General features: G+C 40.4%; 1 protein-coding gene across 1 annotated transcript in view; it reads right to left on the bottom strand.

The window, feature by feature from the left end:
* KIF18A (kinesin family member 18A) overlaps positions 1 to 25,758 on the bottom strand; it is a 144,534-nt gene that overhangs the window by 62,503 nt on the left and 56,273 nt on the right. The window contains exons 9-11 of the mRNA XM_075065226.1: positions 22,760 to 22,922; positions 11,139 to 11,303; positions 5,041 to 5,162 (exon numbers count right to left, since the gene is read on the bottom strand). Coding sequence (XP_074921327.1) covers positions 5,041 to 5,162; positions 11,139 to 11,303; positions 22,760 to 22,922 — 450 coding nt within the window. The remainder of the gene's footprint in view (positions 1 to 5,040; positions 5,163 to 11,138; positions 11,304 to 22,759; positions 22,923 to 25,758) is intronic.

The raw sequence follows: 25,758 nt of genomic DNA, 5'->3' as shown, positions 1-25,758 counted from the left end.
CCAGCTAGCGTGGTTAACAATAGCAGTGGAGACAGCACAGCATAGGCAGTACCAGCCTGTCATGAATCCTGGTTACATATTCTACTCGATAGCCTGTGCTACACTGTCTCCACTGCTATTGTTACCTGAGATAGCTGGAGTCAAGCTAGCTCAGGTAGGTTAGCCTGCGACACAGCAAAACTGATCAATGTACCTTAACACTGATGTTTATAATCTCCCTGTGCTTTATTGTTTGGTACACATACGCAAATTATATCAGCATCCTCTATGAGGTCTATGGCTACCACTGCAGTCTGCACTTATGGTCCACTGGACAGGAGAAGAGTGGGACACAGAGAATCACAGCTATGCACGGTATTGTGCAGGGGATCTTCTGGAATGCATGCACTCTGCAGGGCAGTGATAGGGACTATACGAATTGTAAATGAACATAAAAATGGCCATACGAGATCGGACCAAAAGGTCCATCTAGCCCAGTATCCTGTCTTCCGATAGTGGCCAATGCCAGGTAATTCAGAGGGAGTGAACAGAACAGAATCAAATGATCCATCCTCTGTTGCCCATTCCCAGCGTCTGGCAAACAGAGGCTAGGGACATCATCCCTGCTCACTTTGGCTAATAGCCATTGATGGACCAATGCATCAGTGAATGAAAATATCTTGCCCAAACACTCCATCCCTTTGTTAAAAGTTCTGTGCTGCTTGCAAGTAACTTTACCTTAAACTTGGTCTTAATATGGAATATCCTTTACTCAACTCCTGTTTGCTGTTCACTCACTTTTTGTTGCCAATAAAAAGAAGCATACTGCAACATACGAAATTTGACAACAAAGAAAGGAAAAAAAATCCAACAGCTCTGGAAGTTAAATGCTAATGTAATAAAAAGACATATTTTAAACAACTCTGTTTTGGAAGTATACTAGTAACATGGGACGATCTAATAATTCAGTGGTAACACAACTGAAGTGTCAGCAATATTCAGTTCTTTAAAAGCTCCATATGCTTGAAATACCAGAGAGAATTACAGATAAGAAAATGTTTTCAAAATAGCTTTGATGCAATATGATCTCTGAGAAGTTTGACAATTGCAGCTCAAAATAATCTTAATTGCTTGCAGATCAACCTACCTGTTATTTGGAAGAGACAGGTATTAGTAATGGGCGAGTAAATCATTAGAAACATAGATAGTTGGGTATGAGATGACCAGGAGAACTGCATGGTGACTTGCCTGCCTGGTGCAAAGGTTGTGGATCTCTCAAGACATCTAGATAGGCTTATGTGTAACGCTGGGGAAGAGCCAGCGGTCATGGTACATGTAGGTACCAATGACTTAGGGAAGGATAGGAGAGAGGTGCTGGAGGCCAAATGTAGGCTGCTAGGTAAGAAATTGAAGTCCAGGACCTCCATGGTAGCATTCTCTGAAATGCTTCCAGTTCCACGTGCAGGGCCAGTGAGGCAGGCAGAACTGCAGGGTCTCAATGCGTGGATGAGACTATGGTATAGGGAGGAGGGGGTTAGATTTATTAGGAACTTGGGAAACTTTTGGGAAAAGAGGAGCCTATACAGGAAGGATGTGCTCCACCTAAATCAAAATATAACCAGATTGCTGGCGCTTAAAAATTAAAAAGGTCATAGAGCAGTTTTTAAACTAAAGGCTGGGGGAAAGCTGACAGGTGCAGAGGAGCACATGGTTTGGACATCCCTTAGAGGAGGATCTATAAATGGAGATTCGCTATGTCCTAATAAGGAGGAGAGGATGGAAAATGATCAAATACAGGTAGCATCTGATGAAAAATAGTCAAAAGAAAAAAAAATGTCTCATTCAATTACATCATGTAATGGCAGACAGCTAAAAAGTGACAAGTTCTAAAGTGCTTACATAACAATGCTAGAAGTCTAAATAATAAGATGGGTGAACTAGAGTGCCTCGTCTTAAATTAGGATATTGATATAAGAGGCATCACAGAAACTTGGTGAAATGAGGATAAATCAATGGGACACAGTAATACCAGGGTACAAAACACATCAGAAAGACAGAACAGGCCATGCTAGTGGAGGAGTGAAACTGTATGTGAAAGAAAGCGTAGAATCAAATTAATCAAATCTTAAATGAACCAAACTGTTCCACAGAATCTCTATGAATAGCAATTCCATGCTTGTATAATAAGACTATAGCAGTAGGGGTATATTAGAGACCACATGACCAGGATGGTGACAGTGACTGTGAAATGCTCAGGGAGATTAGAGAAGCTATTAAAATAAAAAAAACCTCAAGGGATTTCAACTATCCCCATATTGATTGGGTACATATCACCTCAGGAAGGGATGCAGAGATAAAGTTTCTTGACACCTTAAATGACAGCTTCTTGGAGCAGCTAGTCCTGGAACCCACAAAAGAAACAATCTTGGATTTAGTCCAAAGTGGAGGACAGGACCAGTCCAGAAGTGAAATAGGGACGGCTGGTAAAGTACTTAAAAAAAAGTAAACACCATCTGTGGTGGGAAAACCCACAAAGGCCAATCATACTAATTTCAGAAAGGGAACTAACACAAATGGGAGGTTAGTTAAACGAATTAAAAAGTATACACACAAAAGTAAAATCCCTGCAAGCTGCAGTGAACACTTTTAAAGACACCACAATAGAGCCACTAAATGTAACCTAATAAAAAAACATAATAAAAACCAAAAGTTCCTATGAGGAAGAAAAAAAAAAAGCAAAACTCGGCAATGAAGTCTTTTAAAATATATAGGAAAGGGCAAAAAAAATTGAAGAACAGCATCACAAAGACATCAAAAAATAATACAAATTTTTAATACATCAGAACCGAACCCGCGAAACAAACCAATAGAAGAACGAGAATCGAGATGCAAAGAGGCACGCAGGAACGATAAGCCATGAGGAGAAAACTAATGAATCTTGCATTCAGTTCACTGAGCATACGAGGTGAAGATCGAGAAACGCCCAAATGAGTGTCATAAGAGTTGAACAATGATAAACAAAACAGTAAAAGCACCAAAGACCAGATCATTCACCCAATTCTGAAGGAACCAAAGTGAAATGGCAGGACACTAACTTCAAGTGAATCTAAATTAAATCAGCTTCTGCTACAAAATGACGGAGAACTAAGGATGCCAATTGAAAGGGCCCGTGGGATCCTGGGTTTAACCGAACTCATACTAGCAAACTGGTGAAACAAGCAAAGAAGCAAAAACTTGTCAGAACAACACCATAAAGAAATAATTTGGGAATAGTCAGCATGCTTTGTAAAGATAAATCAGGTCTCACCAATCCTAATAGATTCCTGAGGTCCAACAGTAACAAGGGGGATCCAGTGGATACAGTGTATTTAGATTATCAGAGAGCCTTTGACAAGGTCCCTCACCAAAGGCTCTTAAGCAAAGTAAGCTATCATGGGATAAGAGGAAAGGTTCTCTCATGGATTGGTAACTGGTTTAAAGATAGGAAACAAAGGGTAGGAATAAATCATCAGTTTTCAGAATGGAGAGAGGTAAATAGTGGTGTCCCTGAGGGGTCTGTACTGGGACCAGTCCTATTCAACAGATTCATAAATGATTCGGAAAAAGGAGTAAACAGTGAGGTGCCAAAATTTGTAGATGATACAAAACTACTCAAGGTAGTTAAGTCCCAGACAGACTGCAGAGAGCTACAAAAGGATCTCTCAGAACTGGGTGACTGGGCAGCAAAATGGCAGATTAAATTCAATGCTGATAAATGCAAAGTAATGCACATTGGAAAACATAATTCCAACTATAAGTATAAAATGATGGGGTCTAAATTAGCTGTTACCACTCAAGAAAGAGATCTTGAAGTCACTGTGGATAGTTCTCTGAAAGCATCCACTCAATGTGCAGCTGCAGTCAAAAAAAGTGAACAGAATGTTGGGAATCATTAAGAAAGGCATAGATAATAAGACAGGAAATATATTGCCTCTATATAAATCTATGTTACACCCACATACTGCGTGCAGATGTGGTTGCCCCAATTAAAAAAAAGATATATTGGGCTTGGAAAAGGTTCAGAAGAGGACAACAAAAATGATTAGGGGTATGGAATGACTTGGGGCTTTTCAGCTGGGAAAAGACGGGGGGACGAGGGGAAGGGGGGTGTATGATAGAGGTCTATAAATAAGGAAGGGCTCGTAAATAAATAAATAAGGAAGGGCTTGTCTACACTACCATGTGGGGCTGATCTAAAATATGCAACTTGACAGCCGACGCTCTCCCGTTGACTCTGCTTGAGCTCTACTAGATGTGATAAATGGACACCCGCTGGATTGATTGCTGCCCACCAATCTGGCCGGTAGTGTAGACAAGCCCTGAGTATTATTTACTCCTTCTCAGAACACAAGAACTAAGGGCCACCAAATGAAATTAATAGGCAACAGGTTTAAAACAAACAAACAAACGGAAGTATTTTTTCACACACTGCACAGTCAACCTGTGGAACTCCTTGCCAGAGGATGTTGTGAAGGGCAAGACTATAACCAGTTTCAAAAAAGAACTAGATAAATTCACGGAGTATAGGTCCATCAATGGCTATTAGCCAGGATGGACAGGAATGGTGTCCTTAGCCTCTGTTTGCCAGAAGCTGGGAATGGGCGACAGGGGATGGATCACTTGATGATTACCTCGTCTGTTCATTGCCTCTGGGGCACCTGTCATTGGCCACTGTCAGAAGACAGGATACTAGGCTAGATGGACCTTTGGTCTGACTTGGTATGGCTGTTCTTATGCTGATCACCTTTTATTAAAGGAGAAATCTTATACTGAAGGGATTCCGGGGGGTGGACGGAATTTTCAACATTCTGTTGAACATTACAAGAATATTATCCTTATGATGTTTTCCATTATATAGGAATATATATTTGTTTCAGTATTTATAACTGTTTAGATAAAGGTTTGGAAAATTATGCTGCCATTGTCACCTGAAGCTCACTGAAATCTGTACATTTATTATACAAGTAACAAGCTTTGAAGAGGAACACACACGTCAAGCATGATATACAAACACACACTTACTTTTCTGTTTGCTTATGTTGCTGCTCTTGAAGTGATACTAGAGACATCATGTGTTCAATCTGCATTTTCAGATCCTTGATCTCTAGCTTTAAATGGTAGCAGTGAAGATCTTTACGGAGCACCTTGAGAAATAAGTTACAAAAGAATTATTTCAATTTCAGTGCGATACATACAAATTCAGTCTATAAAAGATTGAGAGATTAGCAAGCAATACCTTGAAAAGGAGTTCTGCAATTCATCTACAACTATGACAATACTAAACTTTTAATTTAATAAATCTTACAGAAGAAATAAAATTTAATTTATGTTAGTTAGACATAGCAGTGAAATGCTATTGTCCTATAGTTTTCCATTCACAAACAGATTTGTGTGCTGGATGTAAAGAGTACATATATGTACAATAGCATATACCTTGTGTATATCTGAAATTATTCTAGATTTTTTTTTTATTCATGGTGTTTAAGGCCAGAAGGGACCACTAGATCATCTATTCGGACATCCTGTAGATCACAGGCCACCACTCAGCACCTGCACACTAAACCCAAAATGAAAATTATACCAAAACAGTACAGCTCACAGGGAAATAAACTATCGTGTGTCTCAGACAGAGAACAGAAGGGACTAAGGTGCATGAATGCCCAAGACCCTTGCAATGGTAGGGGATTAACTGATATACACCCAGATAATACTGGCAAGTGACCCACATTCCATGCTGCAGATGAAGGTGAACCTCCTACCCCTTCTCCGCCCAAAAGGTCATTACCAATATGACCTGGGGGAAAATGTACTTCTGAACCCATGATCAGTTAGACCCTGAGCAAGAACCAGCCAGTTAAGCACATGAGAGAGAGAGAGAATGATCAGTGACACCTCACATCACTGGCCCACCCCATCCAGAGTCCCATCTCTAGCTATGGCCATCTCTGATGATTCAGGGAAAGGAGACCAGATAAAAATCCAAAATACATTTTGGAGGTAGGTGGGAAATCCATTCCTAACCCTGGCAGAGGGTTGGATGAAGACCTGAATGTAAAATGTAAACCAGAAGGGATCCTGACCCCCAAGGCTGATGACCCATGCCCCCCCACCATCACAAACAACAGTCATACAATCCCATCCATGAATCTCTTCTGCTCTCTCTTAAAATCAATTAAGTTGTTTGTCCCCACTAATCCTTTTGGAAGGCTATCCTAGATCCACTCTCTGATAGGTAGAAACCTTCTAGTTTCCATCCTGAATTTATTCATGGCCACTTAATACCCATTTGTTCTTGTGCCAGCATTGTTCTTTAGCTTAAACAGTTCTTCACCATCCCTGGTGATTACTCCTTTGATGTATTTGGAGAGAGCAATCATATCCCCTCTCAGATGTCTTCTTATTACACTAAACAAGCCAAGCTCTTCTAGTTTCCTCTAACAAGATGGGACTTCCACCATTCCCCTGATCATTCTTTCAGTTCTTCTCTGTACCCATTCCATTCTGAATTAATCTTTCTTGTACATGGGTGACCATAACTGTACACAGTATTCCAGATGAAGTCTTACCAGTGCTTTGATCAATAGCATTAATACTTTTCCCTCTCTACTGGAAAAGTCTCACCTGATAAATGCATTTGCCTTTTTTGCAACTGCACTACACCAGTGGCTCATTGTCATTCTGTGATCAAACAACACACCCAGGTCTCACTCCTCCTTTGTCCCTTCCAACCAATGATCCCCCTCCCCTCCGTTTGTAGCAGAAAGGCTTAGTATCAGGACACTATGAAATTAGGTCAATTTAATAGAAGTCGATTTAATAGAAATCGATTTGATGCAGTCAATTTGATACAGTCGATTGTGTGTCTCCCCACTAAGCTCATTAAGTCGGCGGTGTGCATCCACAGTACCGAGGCTAGCGTTGACTTTCGGAGCGTTGCACTGTGGTAGCTATTCCACAGTTCCTGCAGCCTTTGCTGCCCATTGGAATTCTAGGTTGAACTCCCAATGGGGCAAAAACATTGTCGCGGGTCTGGGTACATGTCATCAGGCCCACCCACCCCTCCCTCCGTGAAAGCAATGGCAAAAAATAGTTTCTCGGCTTTTTTCCTGAGTTACCCATGCAGATAACATACCACGGCAAGCATGGAGCCCACTCAGCTCACTGTCACCGTATGTCTCCTGGGTGATGCTGACAGACCTGGTACTGCAGTGCTACACAGCAGCATCCCCTTGCCGACGGCAGACAGTGCAATATGACTGCTAATCGTCATTGTCATTTCATGGGTGCTTCTGGCCGACCTCGGTTAGGTTGCTCGGGGGGTGCCTGGGCAGACATGGGTGCTCCTGGCCAGCCTCGCTAAGGTTGGTCGGGGATGCCTGGACAAAAATGGGAATGACTCCAGGTCATTCTCTTCTTTAAGTTTCGTCTAATGGAGATTCAGTCCTTCCTGGAATAGCTGCCTCAGGCTACTCTCCCAGTCGGCAGCATTGCACGGTCACACCTACCTCAGCCTACTCCCATGGCTCATGAAGCCTGGACAGTAGTAAGGAACAGTTCAACTATAGGCTGAGCAAGTGCATAATGGTGGTAGAACGTGCCTTTGGATGTTTAAAAGCTCGCTGGCGTAGTTTACTGACTCGGTTAGAACTCAGCAAAACCAATATTCTCGTTATTACTGCTTGCTGTGTGCTCCACAATATCTGTGAGAGTAAGGAGGAAATGTTTATGGCGGGGTGTGAGGTTGAGGCAAATCGCCTGGCTGCTGATTATGCACAGCAAGACACCAGGGTAGTTAGAAGAGCACAGCAGGGCATGCTGTGCGTCAGAGAAGCTTTGAAAACCAGTTTCATGACTGGCCTGGCTACGGTGTGAAAGTTCTGTTTGTTTCTCCTTGATGAAAACTGGCCCTCTTGGTTCACTCTACTTCCCTGTATGCCAACGGCTCTCCCCTACCCCTTTGATCTCTGCTTGCAGAGGCAATAAAGTCATTGTTTCAAATTCATGCACTCTTTATTATTTTGTCACACAAAAGGGAGGGATAACTGCCAAGGTAGCCCGGGAGGGGTGGGGAAGGAGGGAAGCACAGGGGTGGGTCATATAAGCGCATCGTTTGGGCTCTTGATCCGGACGGCATTTTGCTCTACTATTTTTGGTGTAGGACGTTGCCTAGAGTCTTAATTCACACAGCACTGCTGTGGGTCGCTGTATAAACCTGTCCTTCATGCTCGTGGAGATTTTCAATATCAGCACTTCACAACAGAGTTTGGATAGCATGGATTCGTCTCCCAATAAAGCGATCAGATGCAGTACCTCCAGTTTGGTCCATGCTGGAGCTCTTTTGCGATTCTGGGACTCCATGGTCACCTGCACTGATCAGCTCACCAAACAGGAAATGAAATTCAAAAGTTTGCGGGGCTTTTCCTCTCTACCTGGCCAGTGCATCTGAGTTGAGAGTGCTGTTCAGAGCACTCTGGGATAGCTCCCGGAGGTCAATACTGTCGAATTGCCTCCACACCACCCCAAATTCAACCCTGCAGGGTCAATTTCAGCGCTAATCCCCTCGTCAGGGAGGAGTATAGAAATCGATTTTAAGAGCCCTTTAAGTCGACAAAAATGGCTTTGTTGTATGGACGGGTACAGGGTTAAATCGATCTAATGCTACTAAATTTGACCTAAACTCGTGGTGTAGACCAGGGCAAAGTGTATGACCGTACACATTGTGCTATTAGATTTCATAGTACGTCTGCCACTCCACTCCTCAAGGGCATCCAGATCTTCCTGTATAGTATTCTGTTCCTCCTCTGTATTGATGCCTCCCAACTTTGTAACGTTAGCAAATTTCATTAGTGCACTCCCACTTTTTGCGCCAAGGTCATTAATCATATTCAATATTTTTATTAGTCATAAGACTGATTCTTGAGGAATTCCACTACTAATCTCCCTCCAATCCAATAGTTCACCTTTCAGCACAAAACGTTATCCAGTTCCTTATCCACCCTACGATTCTTGTTCTAATCCCATCTTCTTTATTTACTAATAATTTCCGGTGTTGCACCATGTCAAATGCTGTATCAAAGTCAATCTATATTAGATGTACTGCAATTCCCTTACCTAAAAAAAATCAGTTATTTTCTCAAAGAAGGAAATCAGGTTAGTCTGGCATAATCTACTTTTGGTAAACCCATGTTGCATTACATTCCCACTACTATCTACCTTCAAGAATTTAATTATTCTTTCCTTCAAAATTTGTTCCAAAATCTTGCACACTACTGAGGTGAGATTAACAAGTTTGTAATTGCCATGATCACACCACTCCCCTTTTCTCAAATATAGGTACGGTACAACATTAGCTGTTCTCCAGTCACGTGGTACTGCCCTGAAAAGAGAGATACATTAAAAATCTTTGCTTCTGAATTAGCAATCTCATGTGCCAGTTCTTTCAGCATTGTGGGATGGAAATTGTCTCATTTCCCCAGCAATAACATTTGGGTTGAAAATTATAGCTATAGCTAACACAAATTTCATCCTTGTTCATGAATTTGAAGAGAAAAGGCTTATAACATAAAACCTAAGCTCTAGTTTCAGTGACTCCTATGCTGATCACCAAGCCTGGAACACCCTCCCTATACCAGTGTGCCAATATCTTCTTTTAAATACTTTAAAACTCATTTCTGAGTGTCCAATAAATAAATAACCCATGCCAGTAAAAATGTAGCGTCACAGTATTTTTACAAACTATGTTCTATTCAATCCTTTAAATGCCATCAGTATGCTTACCACTGTACATAGCTAAATATTTTCATGAATGAGAAATAATTGCATTAAAACGATGCAATACATTCAGGCAGAGCAGAAGAACTGCTGTATTTGTGCAAGGAAGACTAAACCAGTTGACATTGCTCTAAATCGGTACTGGAGAAGTCTTCCATAACTAAAAAATTCCAGGAAAGAATCTGTTCCCAACTATTATAAGCATGTTAATAACAAGAATTTTGCTTATAAATTGGGGACACATAAGCTGGAAGTAACAGAGGAGGAGAAGGACCTCAGAGTATTGGTTGATCACAGGATGACTATGAGCCATCAATGTGATATGGCTGTTAAAAAAGCTAATGCGGTCTTGGGATGCATCAGGCGAGGTATTTCTAGTAAAACACAAGATGGTGTTAATACTGTTACACAAAGCACTGGGTGAGACCTCATCTGGAATATTGTGTGCAGTTCTGGTCTCCCATGTTTAAGAAGGATGAATTCAAACTGGAACAGGTACAGAGAAGGGCTACTAAGATGATCCGAGGAATGGAAAACCTGTCTTATGAAAGGAGATTCAAAGAGCTTGGCTTGTTTAGCCTAACCAAAAGAAGGCTGAGGGGAGATATGATTGTTCTTTATAAATGTATCAGAGGGATAAATATCAAGGAGGAAGAGGAACTATCTAAGCTCAGTACCAATGTGGACACAAGAACAAATGGATATAAACTGGACACTAGGAAGTTTAGACTCAAAATTAGACTAAGTTTCTAACCGTCAGAGGAGTGAAGTTCTGGAACAACATTCCAAGGGGAGTAGTGGGGGCAAAAGATACATCTGGCTTCAAGACTAAGCTTGATAAGTTTATGGAGGAGATGGTATGATGGGATAGCCTAATTTTGGCAATTATTTATCTTTGATTATTAGCAGGTAAATATGCCCAATGGTCTGTTGATGGGATGTTAGATGGGGTGGGATCTGAGTTACTACAGAGAATTCTTTCCTAGGTGCTGGCTGGTGAGTCTTGCCCATATGCTCAGGGTTTAACTGATCACAATATTTGGGGTCGGGAAGGAATTTTCCTCCAGGGAAGATTGGCAGAGGCCCTGGAGGTTTTTTGCCTTCCTCTGCAGCATGGGGCACAGGTCACTTGCTGGAGGATTCTCTGCACCTTGAGGTCTTCAAATCACGATTTGAAGACTTCAATAACTCAGACATAGGTTAGGGGTTTGTTACAGGAATGGCTGGGTGAGATTCTGTGGCATATGTTGTGCAGGAGGTCAGACTAGGTGATCATAATGGTTCCTTCTGACCTTAAAGTCTGAGTTTGACTATGTCTGAAATCTACCTTTGAAAGGAAAGTCATTTACCTGTGGAATATGGCCATCTTGTCCCAGGAGACGCATTTCATTTTCCACACGATGCAGCCAATTAGTATTCTCCTCAAAGTGTTTCATCTCCTCTTCTTTCTTATTCTGCACATGCAAACGACGAGTTTTAAGCATTGCGAGCCTATGATCCCGTTTACAAGTGGCCTGAAATACAACCGTATAAAATTATTTAATAGGAAACTACCATATAATGTTCACTGAATTCTGTTATGAAAAAGACTTTGCAGGCTTCCATAATTGCGTAGATATAGTCAAAACAATTTACACAGTCTTTGATCTATGTAATATTTGTAAAGTAGCGTACTCTTCCTAAGTGCACTACTGAAGTCTATTAAATTGTTTTATACGCTCTCATTCATAGTTCTTTTCCTTTGAAGTCTTTTCAATAGGACTTTTGAGACTATAGTAAATTGTTTAATACTCTTACAAAAACTGAATGTTTTAAAAAAATATTTAAAAGCTATAATGGTCAAACTATAGAATAGAAAAGTTACACATACCTATATCATTCTTACAGGTAACACTGTCTAGTTACTAGTAAGCAAAGAATGTAGAAAAGAGCCAGGAATTCTTGAATTCTAATCCTTGCTCCCCTAATGACAGCATGACTACATGTAGGGCTGTAGAGTTGAACCTTGCAAAGGGAATTAAAACCAATAGTAAAAGGTTCTATAGCCACATAAATAAGAAGAAAACAAAGAAAGAAGAAGTGGGACCGCTATACACTGAGGATGGAATGGAGGTTAAGGATAACCTAGGCATGGCCCAATATCTAAATAAGTACTTTGCCTCAGTCTTTAAATAAGCTAAGATCACTGGAGAGAGGAAGGATGTAAATGGGAATGAGGAATGAACGGTAGAATATATCTACACTGAGTAGAGAGTCAAACTGAACAGCTTTATGGGACAAAATATGGCAGGGCTCGACAATCTCCAGTTCCAAGAATATTAAAGACAAGCAAAGCGCCATGAAATTGCAGAAGCCCGGTAGCTAGACATTTATAATGAACGTAATTCGGTGTTTCCGTACGACTGAAGAATGCTACATGAGTTCCCATCTTCAAGAGAAGGGAAAAAACTCGTGATCCGATTAACTATGGGCCTGTCTATTTTTGAGTCGTATAGTAAAGTCTTGGAAAAAATTTGAAGAGAAAGTAGTTAAGGACACTGAGTCAATGCAATTGAACAAATTACAACACGGTTTTACTAAGAGGAGATCGTGCCAACCAACCTGATCGCCTTCTTCGGGAAGTACGGATTTATTTAGACAAAATAAATCGGTAGATCTAAGTTACCTTGATTTCAGTAAGCATTTGACACGGTTCCACATGGAGTTTAGTTAAACTGGAAAAGATGGGGATGAAATGAAAATTGAAAGGGGATTAGGAATTTGTAAAGGGGAACTCCAACGGGGTCGTACTGAAGGTGAACTGTCAGATGGAAGAGGTATAGTAGTCCCTCAAGATCGTTGGACCAATTTTATTAACCTTTTATTACTGACCTTGGCAACAAGAAGCGAATGTGCAATAAATTTGGGATGATACAACGGGTATTGCTAACACAGAGAAGGACTGGATATCATACAGGAAGATCTGATACCTTGTAAACTGGAGTAATAGTAATAGGATGAAATTTAATAGTGAAAAGTGCAAGTCATGCACTTAGGGATTAATAATAAGAATTTGATATACATTGGGACGCATTCATTGGAAACAACAGAGAGGAAAGACCTGGGTATTGGGTACGCCAGATGACTATGAGACTGCCAATGCGATATGGCCTAAAAAAGCAATTGCGTTTAGGGTGATCAGGCGAGTAATTTCCAGCAAAGAAAAGAAGGGTAGTACCGGTATAAGGGCAAGCGGACGACCTCACCTGAATACTGTGTGCTTGTGTCTCGCCAGTTAAGAAGGATAATTCAAACTGGAACAGGTCAGAAATGGGCTTACTAAGGAATCCGAGAAGGGAAAAACCTCCCTTAGGAAAAGAACACTCAAAGAGCTGGCGTGTGTACCTAACCAAAAAGACCCGGGGATAGCTTGGCTCTTAAAATATATCAGGTCGGATTAACGTTAGGGAGGAAGATAATTATTAAGTCTTATACTAATGTAGACACAAGGACGAATGGGTACAAAGAACAACTAGGAATTCAGGCTTGAAATAGATGAAGGTTTCTCAACCATTAAGGTAGTTTGAACAGCCTCCAAGGGGACGTAAGTGAGCAAAAGACATATCCTGGCTTAAGACTAAAGCTATCAACTTACGAAAGGAATATAATGATAGGATAGTTAATTTGGCAATGTCCCTTTTGATAATCACACATAGTCTGCTCAAAGTCCTGCGATGGGATTGTGGAATTTGGGAAAAAAGGGGAAAAAAAAAAATTTCAAAAGGAAAAAGTTACCCTGCCCCCCAGAAAAAAAGAATTCTTCCTGATGCTGCTGGGCAGCCTTGCGCCAACATCTCAGTCGGTAGCTGAGAATACGCCATAATATTGGGTCGGAAGGAATTTCCTCCCAGGACAATGGGCTGACGCTAAGGAGTTTTGCCTCCCTGCAAGCATTAGGCATGGTCAAGTCTTGCTGTGGATTCTCTGCAGCTTAGGTCTCAAACCAAATTTGAAGACTTCATAACATCAAGACATAGTTAAGGGGTTTTTATAGAAGTGGATGGGTAGGGTTCTGTGGCCTGCTTTGTGCAGGAGGTCAGACTAGATGATCATGTTGGTCCCTTCTGACCTATGAGTCTATGAGTCTAGGGCTTGTCCTCACTACAGGCTAAATCGGCGCTGCTGCGATTAATGCGGTGGTGTTAATTTAGTGAGTCTGGTGAATATGTGGTAAGTCAATGAGAGAGCACTCTCCTGTCGACTTAATATTCCAGCTCCTTGAGAGGTGGAAGCTAAGTTCGTGGGAAAGCATCTACCGCCGACATAGCACGGTGTAGACACCGCCGTAGATCGATCTAAGCTATGTCAACTTAAATTATGTAACTTAAAGAGTGCAACTTAGATTGACTTACCTCATTAGCGTAGACAAGGACTTAAATACATAAGAAAGGAGCAGAAGGACAAAACGAAGGAAGTTTCAACTCCAATTCCTCAAACACTATCCCTATTCTAAAGGTGGTGGAGGGAAGTGATCCATAGAGAAGAAGCTATATAGGGGACCAACGGTCACAGAGGACTGAAAATTAGGGCAAAAGGAATGGAGGAGAACCCTCTTTCCCACTTCTTCCCATGTTTGAGTCTCCTGCGCTCTGAGCCCAGTGAGGGCATGTTTGACAAGTGACACAGACCAGGGAGCAGCTGGTATGTAGGTGGATGCAGCAAGTGGCTTAGACCAAGCCATTCCAGCCTTTGGAGGCCTGTGTTATATTGCTGACATATTTCCCTGAGACTACAGGGAACATCCCACATACAATAGTGGGGAAGTAGCATAAAAGACTGTGGAAAGGACCAGCTACTGCATAATGATCTGGACAAACTGGAGAAACGGTCTAAAGTATATAGGATCAAATTCAGTAAGGACAAATCCAAAGAACTCCACTTAGGAAGGAACAATCAATGGGAAATGACTACCTATGAAGGAGCACTGCAGAAAAGGGTCTGGGGGTCATAGGGGATCACAAGCTGAATACGAGTCAATAGCATAACACTGTTGCAAAAAAACAAACAAAAAAAAGTAAGGCTGTCAAGTGATTAAAAAAATTAATTGCGATTATTTGCACTGTTACACAATAGAATACCATTTATTTAAATATTTGTGGATGTTTTCTACATTTTTAATATTGATTTCAATTAAAATACAGAATACAAAGTGTACAATGCTCACGTTATATTTATTTTGATTACAGATAGTTGGACTGTAAAAAACAGGAACCACCAAAAAAAGAAAAATCAACCTTCTGCTGGTGGCATCTGACTCAGATGATGAAAATGAACATGTGTCAGTCCGCTCTGCTTTGGATTGTTATCGAGCAGAATCCATCATCAGCATGGATGCATGTCCTCCAAAATGGTGGCTCAGGCATAAAGGGATATAGGAATCTTTAGAGCATCTGGCTTGTAAATATCTTGTGATGCGGGCTACAAAAGTGCCATGCGACTGCCTGTTCTCATTTTCTGGTGACAATGTAAACAAGAAAAGGGCAGCATTATCTCCTGCAAATTGTAACCAGACTTGTTTGTCTGTGCTCTTGGCTGAACAAGAAGTAGGACTGAGTGGACTTGTAGGTTCTAAAGTTTTACATTGTTTTTGAGTGCAGTTATGTAACAAAACAAATAAGCAAACAATCTACATTTGTAAGTTACACTTTCACGATAAATAGTTTGCACTACAGTACTTGTAGGAGGTTAACTGAAAAATACTATTTCTTTTGTTCATCAGTTTTACAGTGTAAATATTTATAATAAATAATAATATAATGTGAGCACTGTACACTTTGTATTCAGTAAAAGCAGCAAAGAGTCCTCTGGCACCTTATAGACTAACTAATGTATTGGAGAATGAGCTTTCGAAGTGGGTATTCACCCACAAAAGCTCATGCTCCAATGTGTCTGTTAGTCCATAAGGTGCCACAGGACTCTTTGCTGCTTTTACAAATCCAGACTAACACAGCTACTCCTCAGATACTTTGTATTCAGTGTTGTAGTAGAAGTCAATATATTTGAAAATGTAGAAAAAAACACCCAAAAATGTTTAATAAATTTTAATTGGTATTCTATTGTTTAACAGTGCGATTAATCACAACTCATTTTTTTAATCACGATTAATTTTTTTGAGTTAATTGTGTGAGTTAACTGTGATTAATCGACAGCCCTAAAAAAAAAAAAAAAAAGCAAATGTCATTCTGGGACGTATTAGCAAGAAACAAGTAATTCTTCTACTCTACTTTATGCTGATAAGGTCTCAACCGGAGTACTGTGTCCAGTTCTGGGCGCCACATTTCAAGAAAGATGTGGACAAATTGGAGAAAGTCCAGAGGAGAGAGAGAGAAAAAAAAAATGATTCAAGGTCTAGAAAACATGACCTATGAGGGAAGATTGAAAAAATTGGGTTTGATTAGTCAGGAGATGAGAAGATGGAGACATGATAACAGTTTTCAAGTACATAAAAGGTTGTCACAAGGAGGAGCAAGAAAAAGTGCTCTCCTTTACTTCTGAGGATAGTACAAGAAGCAATGGACTTAAGCTGCAGCAAGGGTGGTTCGGGTTGGACATTAGGAAAAAATTCCTATCTGTAGGGGTAGTTAAGCACCGAAAGAAATTGCCTAGGGAGGTTGTGGAATCTGCATCACTGGAGGTTTTGAAGAGCAGGTTATACAATTATGTGTCAGGGATGGTCTAGATAATACACTCAAGGCAAGACTAAGGGACTGAACTAGAAGACCTCTCAAGGTCTTTTCCGGTTCTATGATTCTATAAGGAGACGACTAACAAGCAGCAGCAGAAAATGAGCTCCAGAGTTTAGGCCCAGGGCAAAGCTGAGGCACAGATTTGAAGGTATTGGAGGCTGAAGATGAGGGCTTTAAGGGGCCAGTATGCATGAGCCAAACAAAGACATTGGCTCCAGAGACAGCCCCATGTAAAGTGAACATGGCAAAGGTCAGTAGTAGCCCAAGACTGGTTCACAGAACGCAGTACTCAGGACCTAAACTCACAACAAATTAACACTGATTTCACAAATGCTAGTTAAGGTAATCTTCATTCTCTGTTTTCACTTGCTTATTCTCTCAACAATTCTTCTTTTGGACTGAGACTTTCCATGTTTTCAGTCCACAGTTAGGTTCCTCCCTCTTGCCAGGATGGGGTCTAAGCGAGCCTAGCATGAAGATGGGGAAGGTTTGGATAGGAAAGTTTGCATAGCACTCAGTACTGCACAAACTCAACAGCGGGATACAATAATCAAGAGAGAACATAAAATGAATATTTCATAACTGAAAAATGTCCTTTAAAAATTCACTTTTCTTAGACACACACTTGTGATCCTATAGTCTATTTTAGATGAAGAAAACAGAAGCAGTAAAGAAAAATAGCATACTTCCCAAAATGTGTGTAAGAACAGCAGCATAGCATACCAGGGAAACATGAACAGTCACTTTTATATCACGACTGGATTAGAAATTACAATACAGTTTGTTCCAACCAAATCAAAGGACATTCAATTTCAAGATTATAGTGGCTTATTTATTTATTTTTTTTTAATAAATAGGGTACTGCACTTATCCTACTTGACTCTACCAAGATCATGTCTAGAAATTAAACAGTACATTTAAGTACACAAGAGTTAAGTTTCTATGCAAATATCAAATATTTTATACAAAATATTTGAACGAAATAAATGATTAACCAAAAAAACCTCTCAACACAAAGTTAAGGTTGCTTGGTGGTATCCTCCAAAACAGAGAGTCCTCAAATTTGTGAAAACCAGGAAATACAGAATTAAGCTACATGCCCACACAATCTTAACTCTGCTTCCCTGAAGCTGGCAACAGGCATTGGGAATTATCTTCATGCACTCCAGCTGCATTCACTGTTAGGTGTAGCTGTTTTGAATAGCGAAGGAATAAATTGGAGCAGCTTGAATGAACTGTGATTTTGATCTGAGCGGCTCTGGGTCTGAGTGCTTCCCAGGTGTGTAAGCAAAGGAAAGAGGTACATATGTAACTTGAGGTTCCAGTCTACATCTGGCCTGTGTTATACAGGAGATTAGATTAAATGATCATAATAATCCCTTCAGGCCATGGAACATATGGATCATCTCAATCCAGAAATGTAAGGCTGTGTCAGTAGCAGGGCACTGGGACCTTCTTGCCATTGGTATTATCAGCAGTGAGGTGGGACATGAGATTGGTCTCTGGATTTAATGATGGGCAGGGGAAATATGGGTTTAGCTGGTATCTTTTGTTCAAGTGTATAAGAGTGGTAAGAGAGAGTATGAAATGATAGTTAAATTTTACAAGCGTGGTATTTTGTCAGGGGAGTAAACTCTGATCATAGGGCAAGTGCAGCTAGCACCCATCTATTACACATGCTCCCACTTGGCCTTTACATTGTGTTATGGGCATACTGGGGCATCACTCAAAGAGGGCAGAGTTAAGACTGTCTGGGTGTTTTACTATAACTGTATTTTTCTGGTTTACAGAAGTTTGAGTTTTGCTGAACTTGATGTTCTGGAAGAGCAAGAACTATCACCAATAACTATAACTCTGCATTAATAAAGTTTTTTGCTATTTAATTTTCTAGTTTTTTAAACAGAAAGAGAAATGCTTGTTAGTAGGAGTTAATGGTCATTTAGGCAGTGTAATTCTAACCTAGGTTTGCAGTTATATGTTACTGTGGCTAGGTTAATCATTAAAAGACCTGGTTTTATGCGGTCCTTTTCATCAGTACATCTCAAAGAACTTTACATCATTATCCCCATTTTAGAGATGGAAAACTGAGGCACAGAAGGGAAATGATTTGCCCACGGTCATCCAGCAAGCTGATGACAGAGCTAGGAATAGTCCGAGTCCAATAGTCTTTCCTCTAGGCCACACGGTTCTATATGATTCCTTGGTGCTCTTCACCACTCCTGTATATCTGCTATAGTGGAATGGGGATAATGGTCATGTTTCGAAATGTATGTAGTTGTTAACAGGGCTGGTGAAGGAAATCCCATGCAACTTCTATGTTTCAGAACTGTGTCACTTTTCTTACATGATTGTTACCGCAATTTTAAGAAAGTAAGAGAAGACTGTTGTGTCTATGTGCTTCTTCACCCTTGCCTCATCATTCACCGTAACATGTAGCCCCTGCCACCAACATTTCCAGTTCTCCCTTCTCTTCCCAGCCCATTAAGCCATTACAGGGCACTGCAGCAGTCATTAACATTTAAGAAGTTGTTCCTTGCTGTCTCCTGCCTTATGCTGCTGAATACATATATCATATGTAGCAGCTTACTGGCAGGCTGCATGCTACCTTGGTTATGTAGCCTTAACTGCACAGCAAGCTGGACCACTCACTCCCACTATCCATCCCCAGTTGCGACCTCTGCCCTTGTTTCCTCAGGAATGCCCCGGCCCACCCAATCCCCACACAGGGGTGATGTGTACCATAACAATTCATTTTCTGGATTTCAGGTGTTTAAATTTGTGTTACTCCAACCCCTAATCCCAACTCACATGCAAGGGCAGGGAGAAGGGCTCAGGTACCAAAGAGCGGCAGGTCCTAGGACACACATCAGGCAGGAATTGGGGCTCAGACTCTTGAAGAGGGGTAGGGCTCTCCCAGATTCCCAGGGGAAATTCAGGGTTGACAACCCCACATCCCCATCTTTCTCTGCGACTCCTCACATTCCCCAACCCCTCCTTCCTGCCCATTACCTGAACCCTCAACTCCTCTTCCATCCCCTACCACCCATTCCCATAAAATACTCCCATCCCTTACAGCAGACCCAAGTCTTTCCCCTATTGCCACTTACAGGGAGGGGAGACTGGAGGTTCAAGAGTGAGCAGTCACATGTGTAATTTATTTTCTCTTAAAAAACAGTTTAAACACTCTCTGAATATTCTGTTGTATCAATTATGTTTAAATAACCTAAAAAATTTAACAGAGGTGGATTTTCCCCAAATGTTTACAGTTCATTCTCAGATTTCTTTGCAAGGTAGGTTGCAAGCTTTTATGTTACCAGAATCTGAACTTCTTACATTTGGATAACTAACTACGCTACTCCAGGAGGCAAAGCCAACTTCAAGACAATCCATGCAAGTACACAACTTTAGAGAATCTAGACCAGGTATACACTCAAAAGTTAAATTGACTCAGCTACATCACTCAAGAGTGTGAAGAATTTATACTTCTGAGTGACATAATTAAGCTGGTCTCGCCCTTGGTGTAGACAGTGCTAGGTTGACGAAAGGTTAAGCCACCTCTTGAGGAATCTGATTAACTAAGCTAATGTGAGAATCCCTTCCTTTGCTATAGTGAGCTGCTCCATTCAAATGCGTGGGGGTTCCCCTGCCCCCTTCCTCCGAAAAGTTTCTTATGTGTCAAGCATACCCATTCTCAGCTCCTCATCTCAGTGTCAGCAGTGCGTTCTCAGTGCATGCTCCCACACACCTATTCTAAGATCCCCAGAGGGCAGGGCTTCCTCATAGACTGACTTATTGGGGGGAGGAAGAGGGAGAGGTTGGTAGGGAATTTGAGTCCCTGGTGTAATGACTGATCTGTGGTCTGATCTCTCTGAGCAAAAAAAACCAGTGCCAGAATGTGCCAGCTTTTTTTCCCCTCAGGGATTATATCTTAGGATCTGCTTGGTAGCATCATATTTGGATAACTGACTATGTTACCGTGGGTTCTTTCAACCCAAAGCTCTTGGTAACTTTTACTCTGTGCGAGGAGGTGTCAGGAAATAAATCAGGGGAGACACGGCAGATGGCTGGCACAAACTGGACAACACAAGAGTGCTTTCACTTAAAGCTAAACTTTACTAGTCTCAAGCACTTACACACGTCCGTAACAAAGTGAGTAAAACACCCTTAACCCTTGATAATTACCAAAGCTGAGTGTGGCTTACAAGTGACACAGCGGCAGCCCATCTGCTGGTGGGGAACACAAGATGCATCCAGAGGGAGAGACCAGTGCCAAAGAGTCCCCCCATCTCAAGCTTTTCCCTCTTATTTATACATTAGTAATACAATGACATGTCCCTTAAAGAAAACTTGTCAAGCAAACAGTTCCAATGGGCAAGCAAGAGGCTCCTTCTCATTATTGATTAACCAGGTGTAGGTTCTTCCAGAATCTATACCCTTGAGACTCCAATAGACATTCCTGAGAGTACATCGTGCTCTTTTAAAATGCATGTATCAGCAACTTCAACACAGTTCTTATCAGGAAGATGCGGGCTCAAGCTGCCCTTTCTGTGGCACCCAAAACCCCCTCTCCTCCTACCTTGGTCAAGCTGAGATTGCTGAATGGCCAATTTACAGCTTGCCGACTAAGTCGCCTTTAACAATAAGTCATAGTGGTTTCAAGCACTTTACTGGTTTGCCAAAGTCTCCTCGTACAACTATACCCCATGCAGCACATCAAATTTCAAGGCAATCTGATTAACTGTACAGATCTTAGAGCACTCAACTGAGCTTCAAACATAAAGCTAGTCTTAACCTTAACTACAGCAGAGCTATTGCTCTGTTAAAATGGAAAAACATATTATAATTGCTTCACTATAATAGGTGTTAGAGAAATTATGATACAGGATAAAAATAAATATTTTACAGTAGTACTTCAAAATTGCATTCACTGCAGATTGTGACATGAAAAACTTCTGGAATCTGTCAGTCACTCGAAACATCATTTGTGACAAGCACAAGATTTCTCAAAACAGCAGCGCATTTTTTACCTTGACATTATTCATAACGAGTTTAAACCTCCAAGTGAATCACTGCACACACTGGAAATCTGAAATTGTTGCCAGTTAAATTAAATTTTGCTATAACAACTGATTAAAAGGAGGAAAAATTAAATCTATATTTTACAGCTGTAAATTTTTATTCAGAAACTAAATTAAGATTGGAGTGTTTTCAGGCTTTCCTGCCTACTCTTGGACCTTCTATAAGAAGATTAGGATAACAAACTCTGAACAACAGCAATCATTTGAAATACAGGCCAACAGGTTTTGAACTGCAAGGCCATTGATAGAACTGCTTTAAAAAAGAGTAGCTTTCCTTTGTCAACACTGCAGAAAATTTGTATGACTTTAAGTTTGGCATGGAGCTTGACGAGGTTTGTTGTTACTACAGTGATGCAAATGGACTTCTCAGATGACAGTGACCTAAGTACCTATGCCAGGTGCGCTGCTATGTTGGTAAGTTTGTTGTTGCACAAAAACAGCATGCATATGTCTAGTCAGATCTCAAATTAGCAACTGTGAATCACATCTACATTGAAATACTGAGAGATCTGTGTGTTTAGCCGCAACGTAAGTGTCAACACGTTCCTTATTGTGTGAAAAAATAGTGCACCTCACATCAACACCACATTTTCTGTATTAATGTCAACTGTTAAAAAGTTATCTGATTGTCAATACAGCGTACGCTGCACTGTTTTGTTAAAGTTGTACATATGAACTTATGACAATCAATGCAATTTGCATTTCAGTAATGTTTAGGATATATTTATTGGGAATTACAACAGAATTATACACAGCTTGCAGAACAGGCACAGGTAACACGCCACAGTTAAAATAAATCATATGGAAGAAGGGAAGTCTAGAACCCTTTTCCTTTATATTAAAATTAAAACTATACAATTTTTGCACTAAAAGAAGATATTCTTAATAGCCATATGGTCCTGACCGAAGTAACACATTTAAAAAGAATTCAAGTGATTTAGGAGGCTAAGTTTAATTTAAGCAAGCAACTTAGTCCTACTGATCTTTAGCAAGACTTGGGTTCTTAAGGATCTACGTCACTTCTGAAAATGGAATTCACAAGCTGAAGACACTTGAACACTTAAATACCAAAGGTTAGATAGCTGAACCAGATTAAAGGTAAAAATTTCAAAACAGAGGTTCCATACTATAACATGGCAAAATGAAGTGGTACAAAAAATCACTCACCTTTTCTACTCTCTCTTCAGAGCACATCAACTCAATTTGTTCATGGAATTGTTTCTGGTAATATGTTTTCAGAATGTTCTCTTTAAACCGCATTTCCAGCTTGAGGTATTCCTTTCTGATTTCCTCCCGATTTATAAACAAACTTTTTAGAATCTCTCGAAATCTACCAGAAATAAGGGAAAAGTTAAAAAAAAAACTGACGATACGTAGTCCTTTCATGAATGCCTGGTTTACAGTGATACAACAGAAGCAAATAATTCCAGTTCTGAGCTAAAAAAGTAGATATGGAAAAATAAGGAATTAAAATTAGTAAGTGACCTCAAGAAAGGTGATAATCCTATTTATCTTTCCCAAAGTGGCAGTACAAAGAGCAAAGATTCTATAATGCAAATTCAGATCCATACAAACCAAGAGCACATATTCAAGTTTCAAAGGGAATTAAACTACCCTTGTTTAGTTTAGGCAGTCATTAAAAGAGTACATTTGTTTCTCTCTTCCCCCAAACAGCCACCACCACCACTACACAAGAACCGGTACTTCATTTTCTACAAGAGTTTAAAATATATACAACTCTGATATAAATATGAGACAACTGACACCCAAGTGCACAGAAACTAAATTCCAAGAATTTAAATCTTTTCTGGTTTCTTCCTTCCCCCACAGCTCTCAAGTTTTCAAGCTTTAATTTTAAAATAAAATGCCTTGCTCTTTGATTTGTGAAGCTGATATTTGGATTCAAGCAGATAGCAGCCAGACTCTCCTCACACAATGCGCTGTGCTCTAGTATTGCAGAAGGCTTCCCATTTCCTTCTTTACTCAGCACAAGGTACCAGTCTATCCAATAGCTACGGTGACTGCTGCCAATGGCACATAATGCCACCTACAAATATTGCAAAAGGACCCCCACTGACCCTTTGCAAATGAAGCCCCACCCACTGTGGGTGTCCCTCTCAACTGTTTAATTCTCTGCAAGATCTCATGCATGCTTTGCAATTGCTTGCAGCTAGTGGACAGTGAAACCATACTCAAATGCAATGAAGATTTAGGTCCTAATACCTGTGAGGCTGAGGATGGAAAACTTGGGATGGAAGCATGTTTGGGAGAAGGGATCCAGTTCGGGGGAAACCTTGATCTCTGGGTGGATTCAGGACCTACTTAGCTTTAATCCATCACTGTCCAGAATATAAACCATTATCTAAATACATTATGAGTCTGCAAACACTAAAAAACGGTACTGTTGGTTCTTAATGGGATCGGCGATCGGATATTTCCTCTGGAGTTTAATTATTACCACGTCCTTGCTAATATTGTTAACAGATGATAATCAGATACATCCAGCTTATTAATTCACCTAATATGTATCTGTCATGTTATCTTATTCATTTGAGAGAACCATAGGAATATGCTTATAATTTCTGAACATGCAGATATTCCAGATATGAAGTGCCAGCTGTGTTTAGAAATACATAAGGTAAAAGTGAAATCTACAGAACTAGCTAAAAGATAAAAAGACACCCCCCTCCCCCTCCCACAGGGATTCTTGTGGTGCGGCTGCCTTGATTTTTTGTTTTCTCCAATAAAATGTGTTCCATCAGCAGCAGTTCCTTTCCATAACCTTATAATGTCTGAATAAAGCTCATGTCTTATTCTAGTATTTTATAACCAGACCAAATAGAATTAAAGAAAGAACTCGTCTCCACACTGGTAGATATTCAACTACTTTGTCCAACATTTTCCAGAGATTATTATTATTTCTGGATAGTAAGATATATTTAAAATATATAATTTTTTAATTTAGAGACAAACAAAAGCTTAACAAACATAGAATAAGTCTCAAAGAAATGAAGCATTTCATTGCAGATGATCAGAGCAGAGGGGCACACACCACAGAGATGGAACCATTTAAGATCAATTGTCCCATCAAATATTTTCTAGTCCATCTATTCATTGGTAGAGTGACTAGCACAATAGTGCCTTGATCTTTATTAGGGGTATTTACACTCTGCTGTAATAAAGGGGAAAAAAATCACAATAAGTTATAATGATTATAAATGACTTGGGGCCTAAGCCTATAACACAGTAACATTTTCAAAAAAATGTCTATGTCACTTAAGAGCCAGTCTCTTTTGAAAATTTTAATTTTATTGCTGAGTTCAGTGGTCACTGCCAGGAGTATTCAACTGGAACTAGTCACAGTAGTAAGCAGCTTGTTCAGGAGCCTTTGCAGGATTATGTCCCAAAGTTTAAAAAAAAAAAAAAACAACCCAAAATACATAACAGATTTGAGGAATAATCAACATACATTTTAGGAGTATTTATTAAAAAAGGATACCTTATTATTAAGCTAACAAAATTAAAGTTAACATCTAGAAATATCTGGAATAACTGAGTGACCACAAAAACAAAGTTGTCTGTTTTCTCTCCCGGGCATACCACATCAAAAGAAGAAATAATAGAACAAGAGCGGCCAAACACACTGATCCTCCGAGCCCCATACGACTATCCTCAGACATTCGAGAGACGGGGCACACCTGCTGGAGCCCTGAGATCCAGCAGGTGTGTCCAAGACACTCTTTCCTACTGGGCATAAGCCCTTACCCCACCACCCCACTGCAAGGCAGCGGTCCTGAGCTCTTCCCTCCCCCTTACAATCTGGTAGGTGGAGAATAGAGAGTGGTGTGGGGGGCTCTGTGAGGCACACTTTAATGGTAAAAGAGCCGCAGTTTGGCTATCACTGTAATAGAACATAACTAAGAGAAACAAACACCTTCCCTAAAGACAAAATAATTCAGTGAAAACTGTGAAAGTTACAGAAACTAAGAAACCTACAAATATAAACGAAGTCCAAGAGCTTGCCTATGAAATCTGAGCCTATACAGTACCCATTATGCAAAAAGAACACTGTCAGAGAAGTATTTGGCAGTAGCAACAACTAAGATAGGGTATGCAGACTTTATACAGCCTGTGTACAAAAATAACTTTAATAAGCGGCTGTATTG

Source organism: Chelonoidis abingdonii, chromosome 4 (assembly GCF_003597395.2).
Source record: "Chelonoidis abingdonii isolate Lonesome George chromosome 4, CheloAbing_2.0, whole genome shotgun sequence".
In the NCBI taxonomy this organism is placed as follows: Eukaryota; Metazoa; Chordata; order Testudines; family Testudinidae; genus Chelonoidis; species Chelonoidis abingdonii.
The sequence above is the reverse complement of the archived record's forward strand: the minus strand, read 5'-3'. Positions and strand labels throughout refer to the sequence as shown.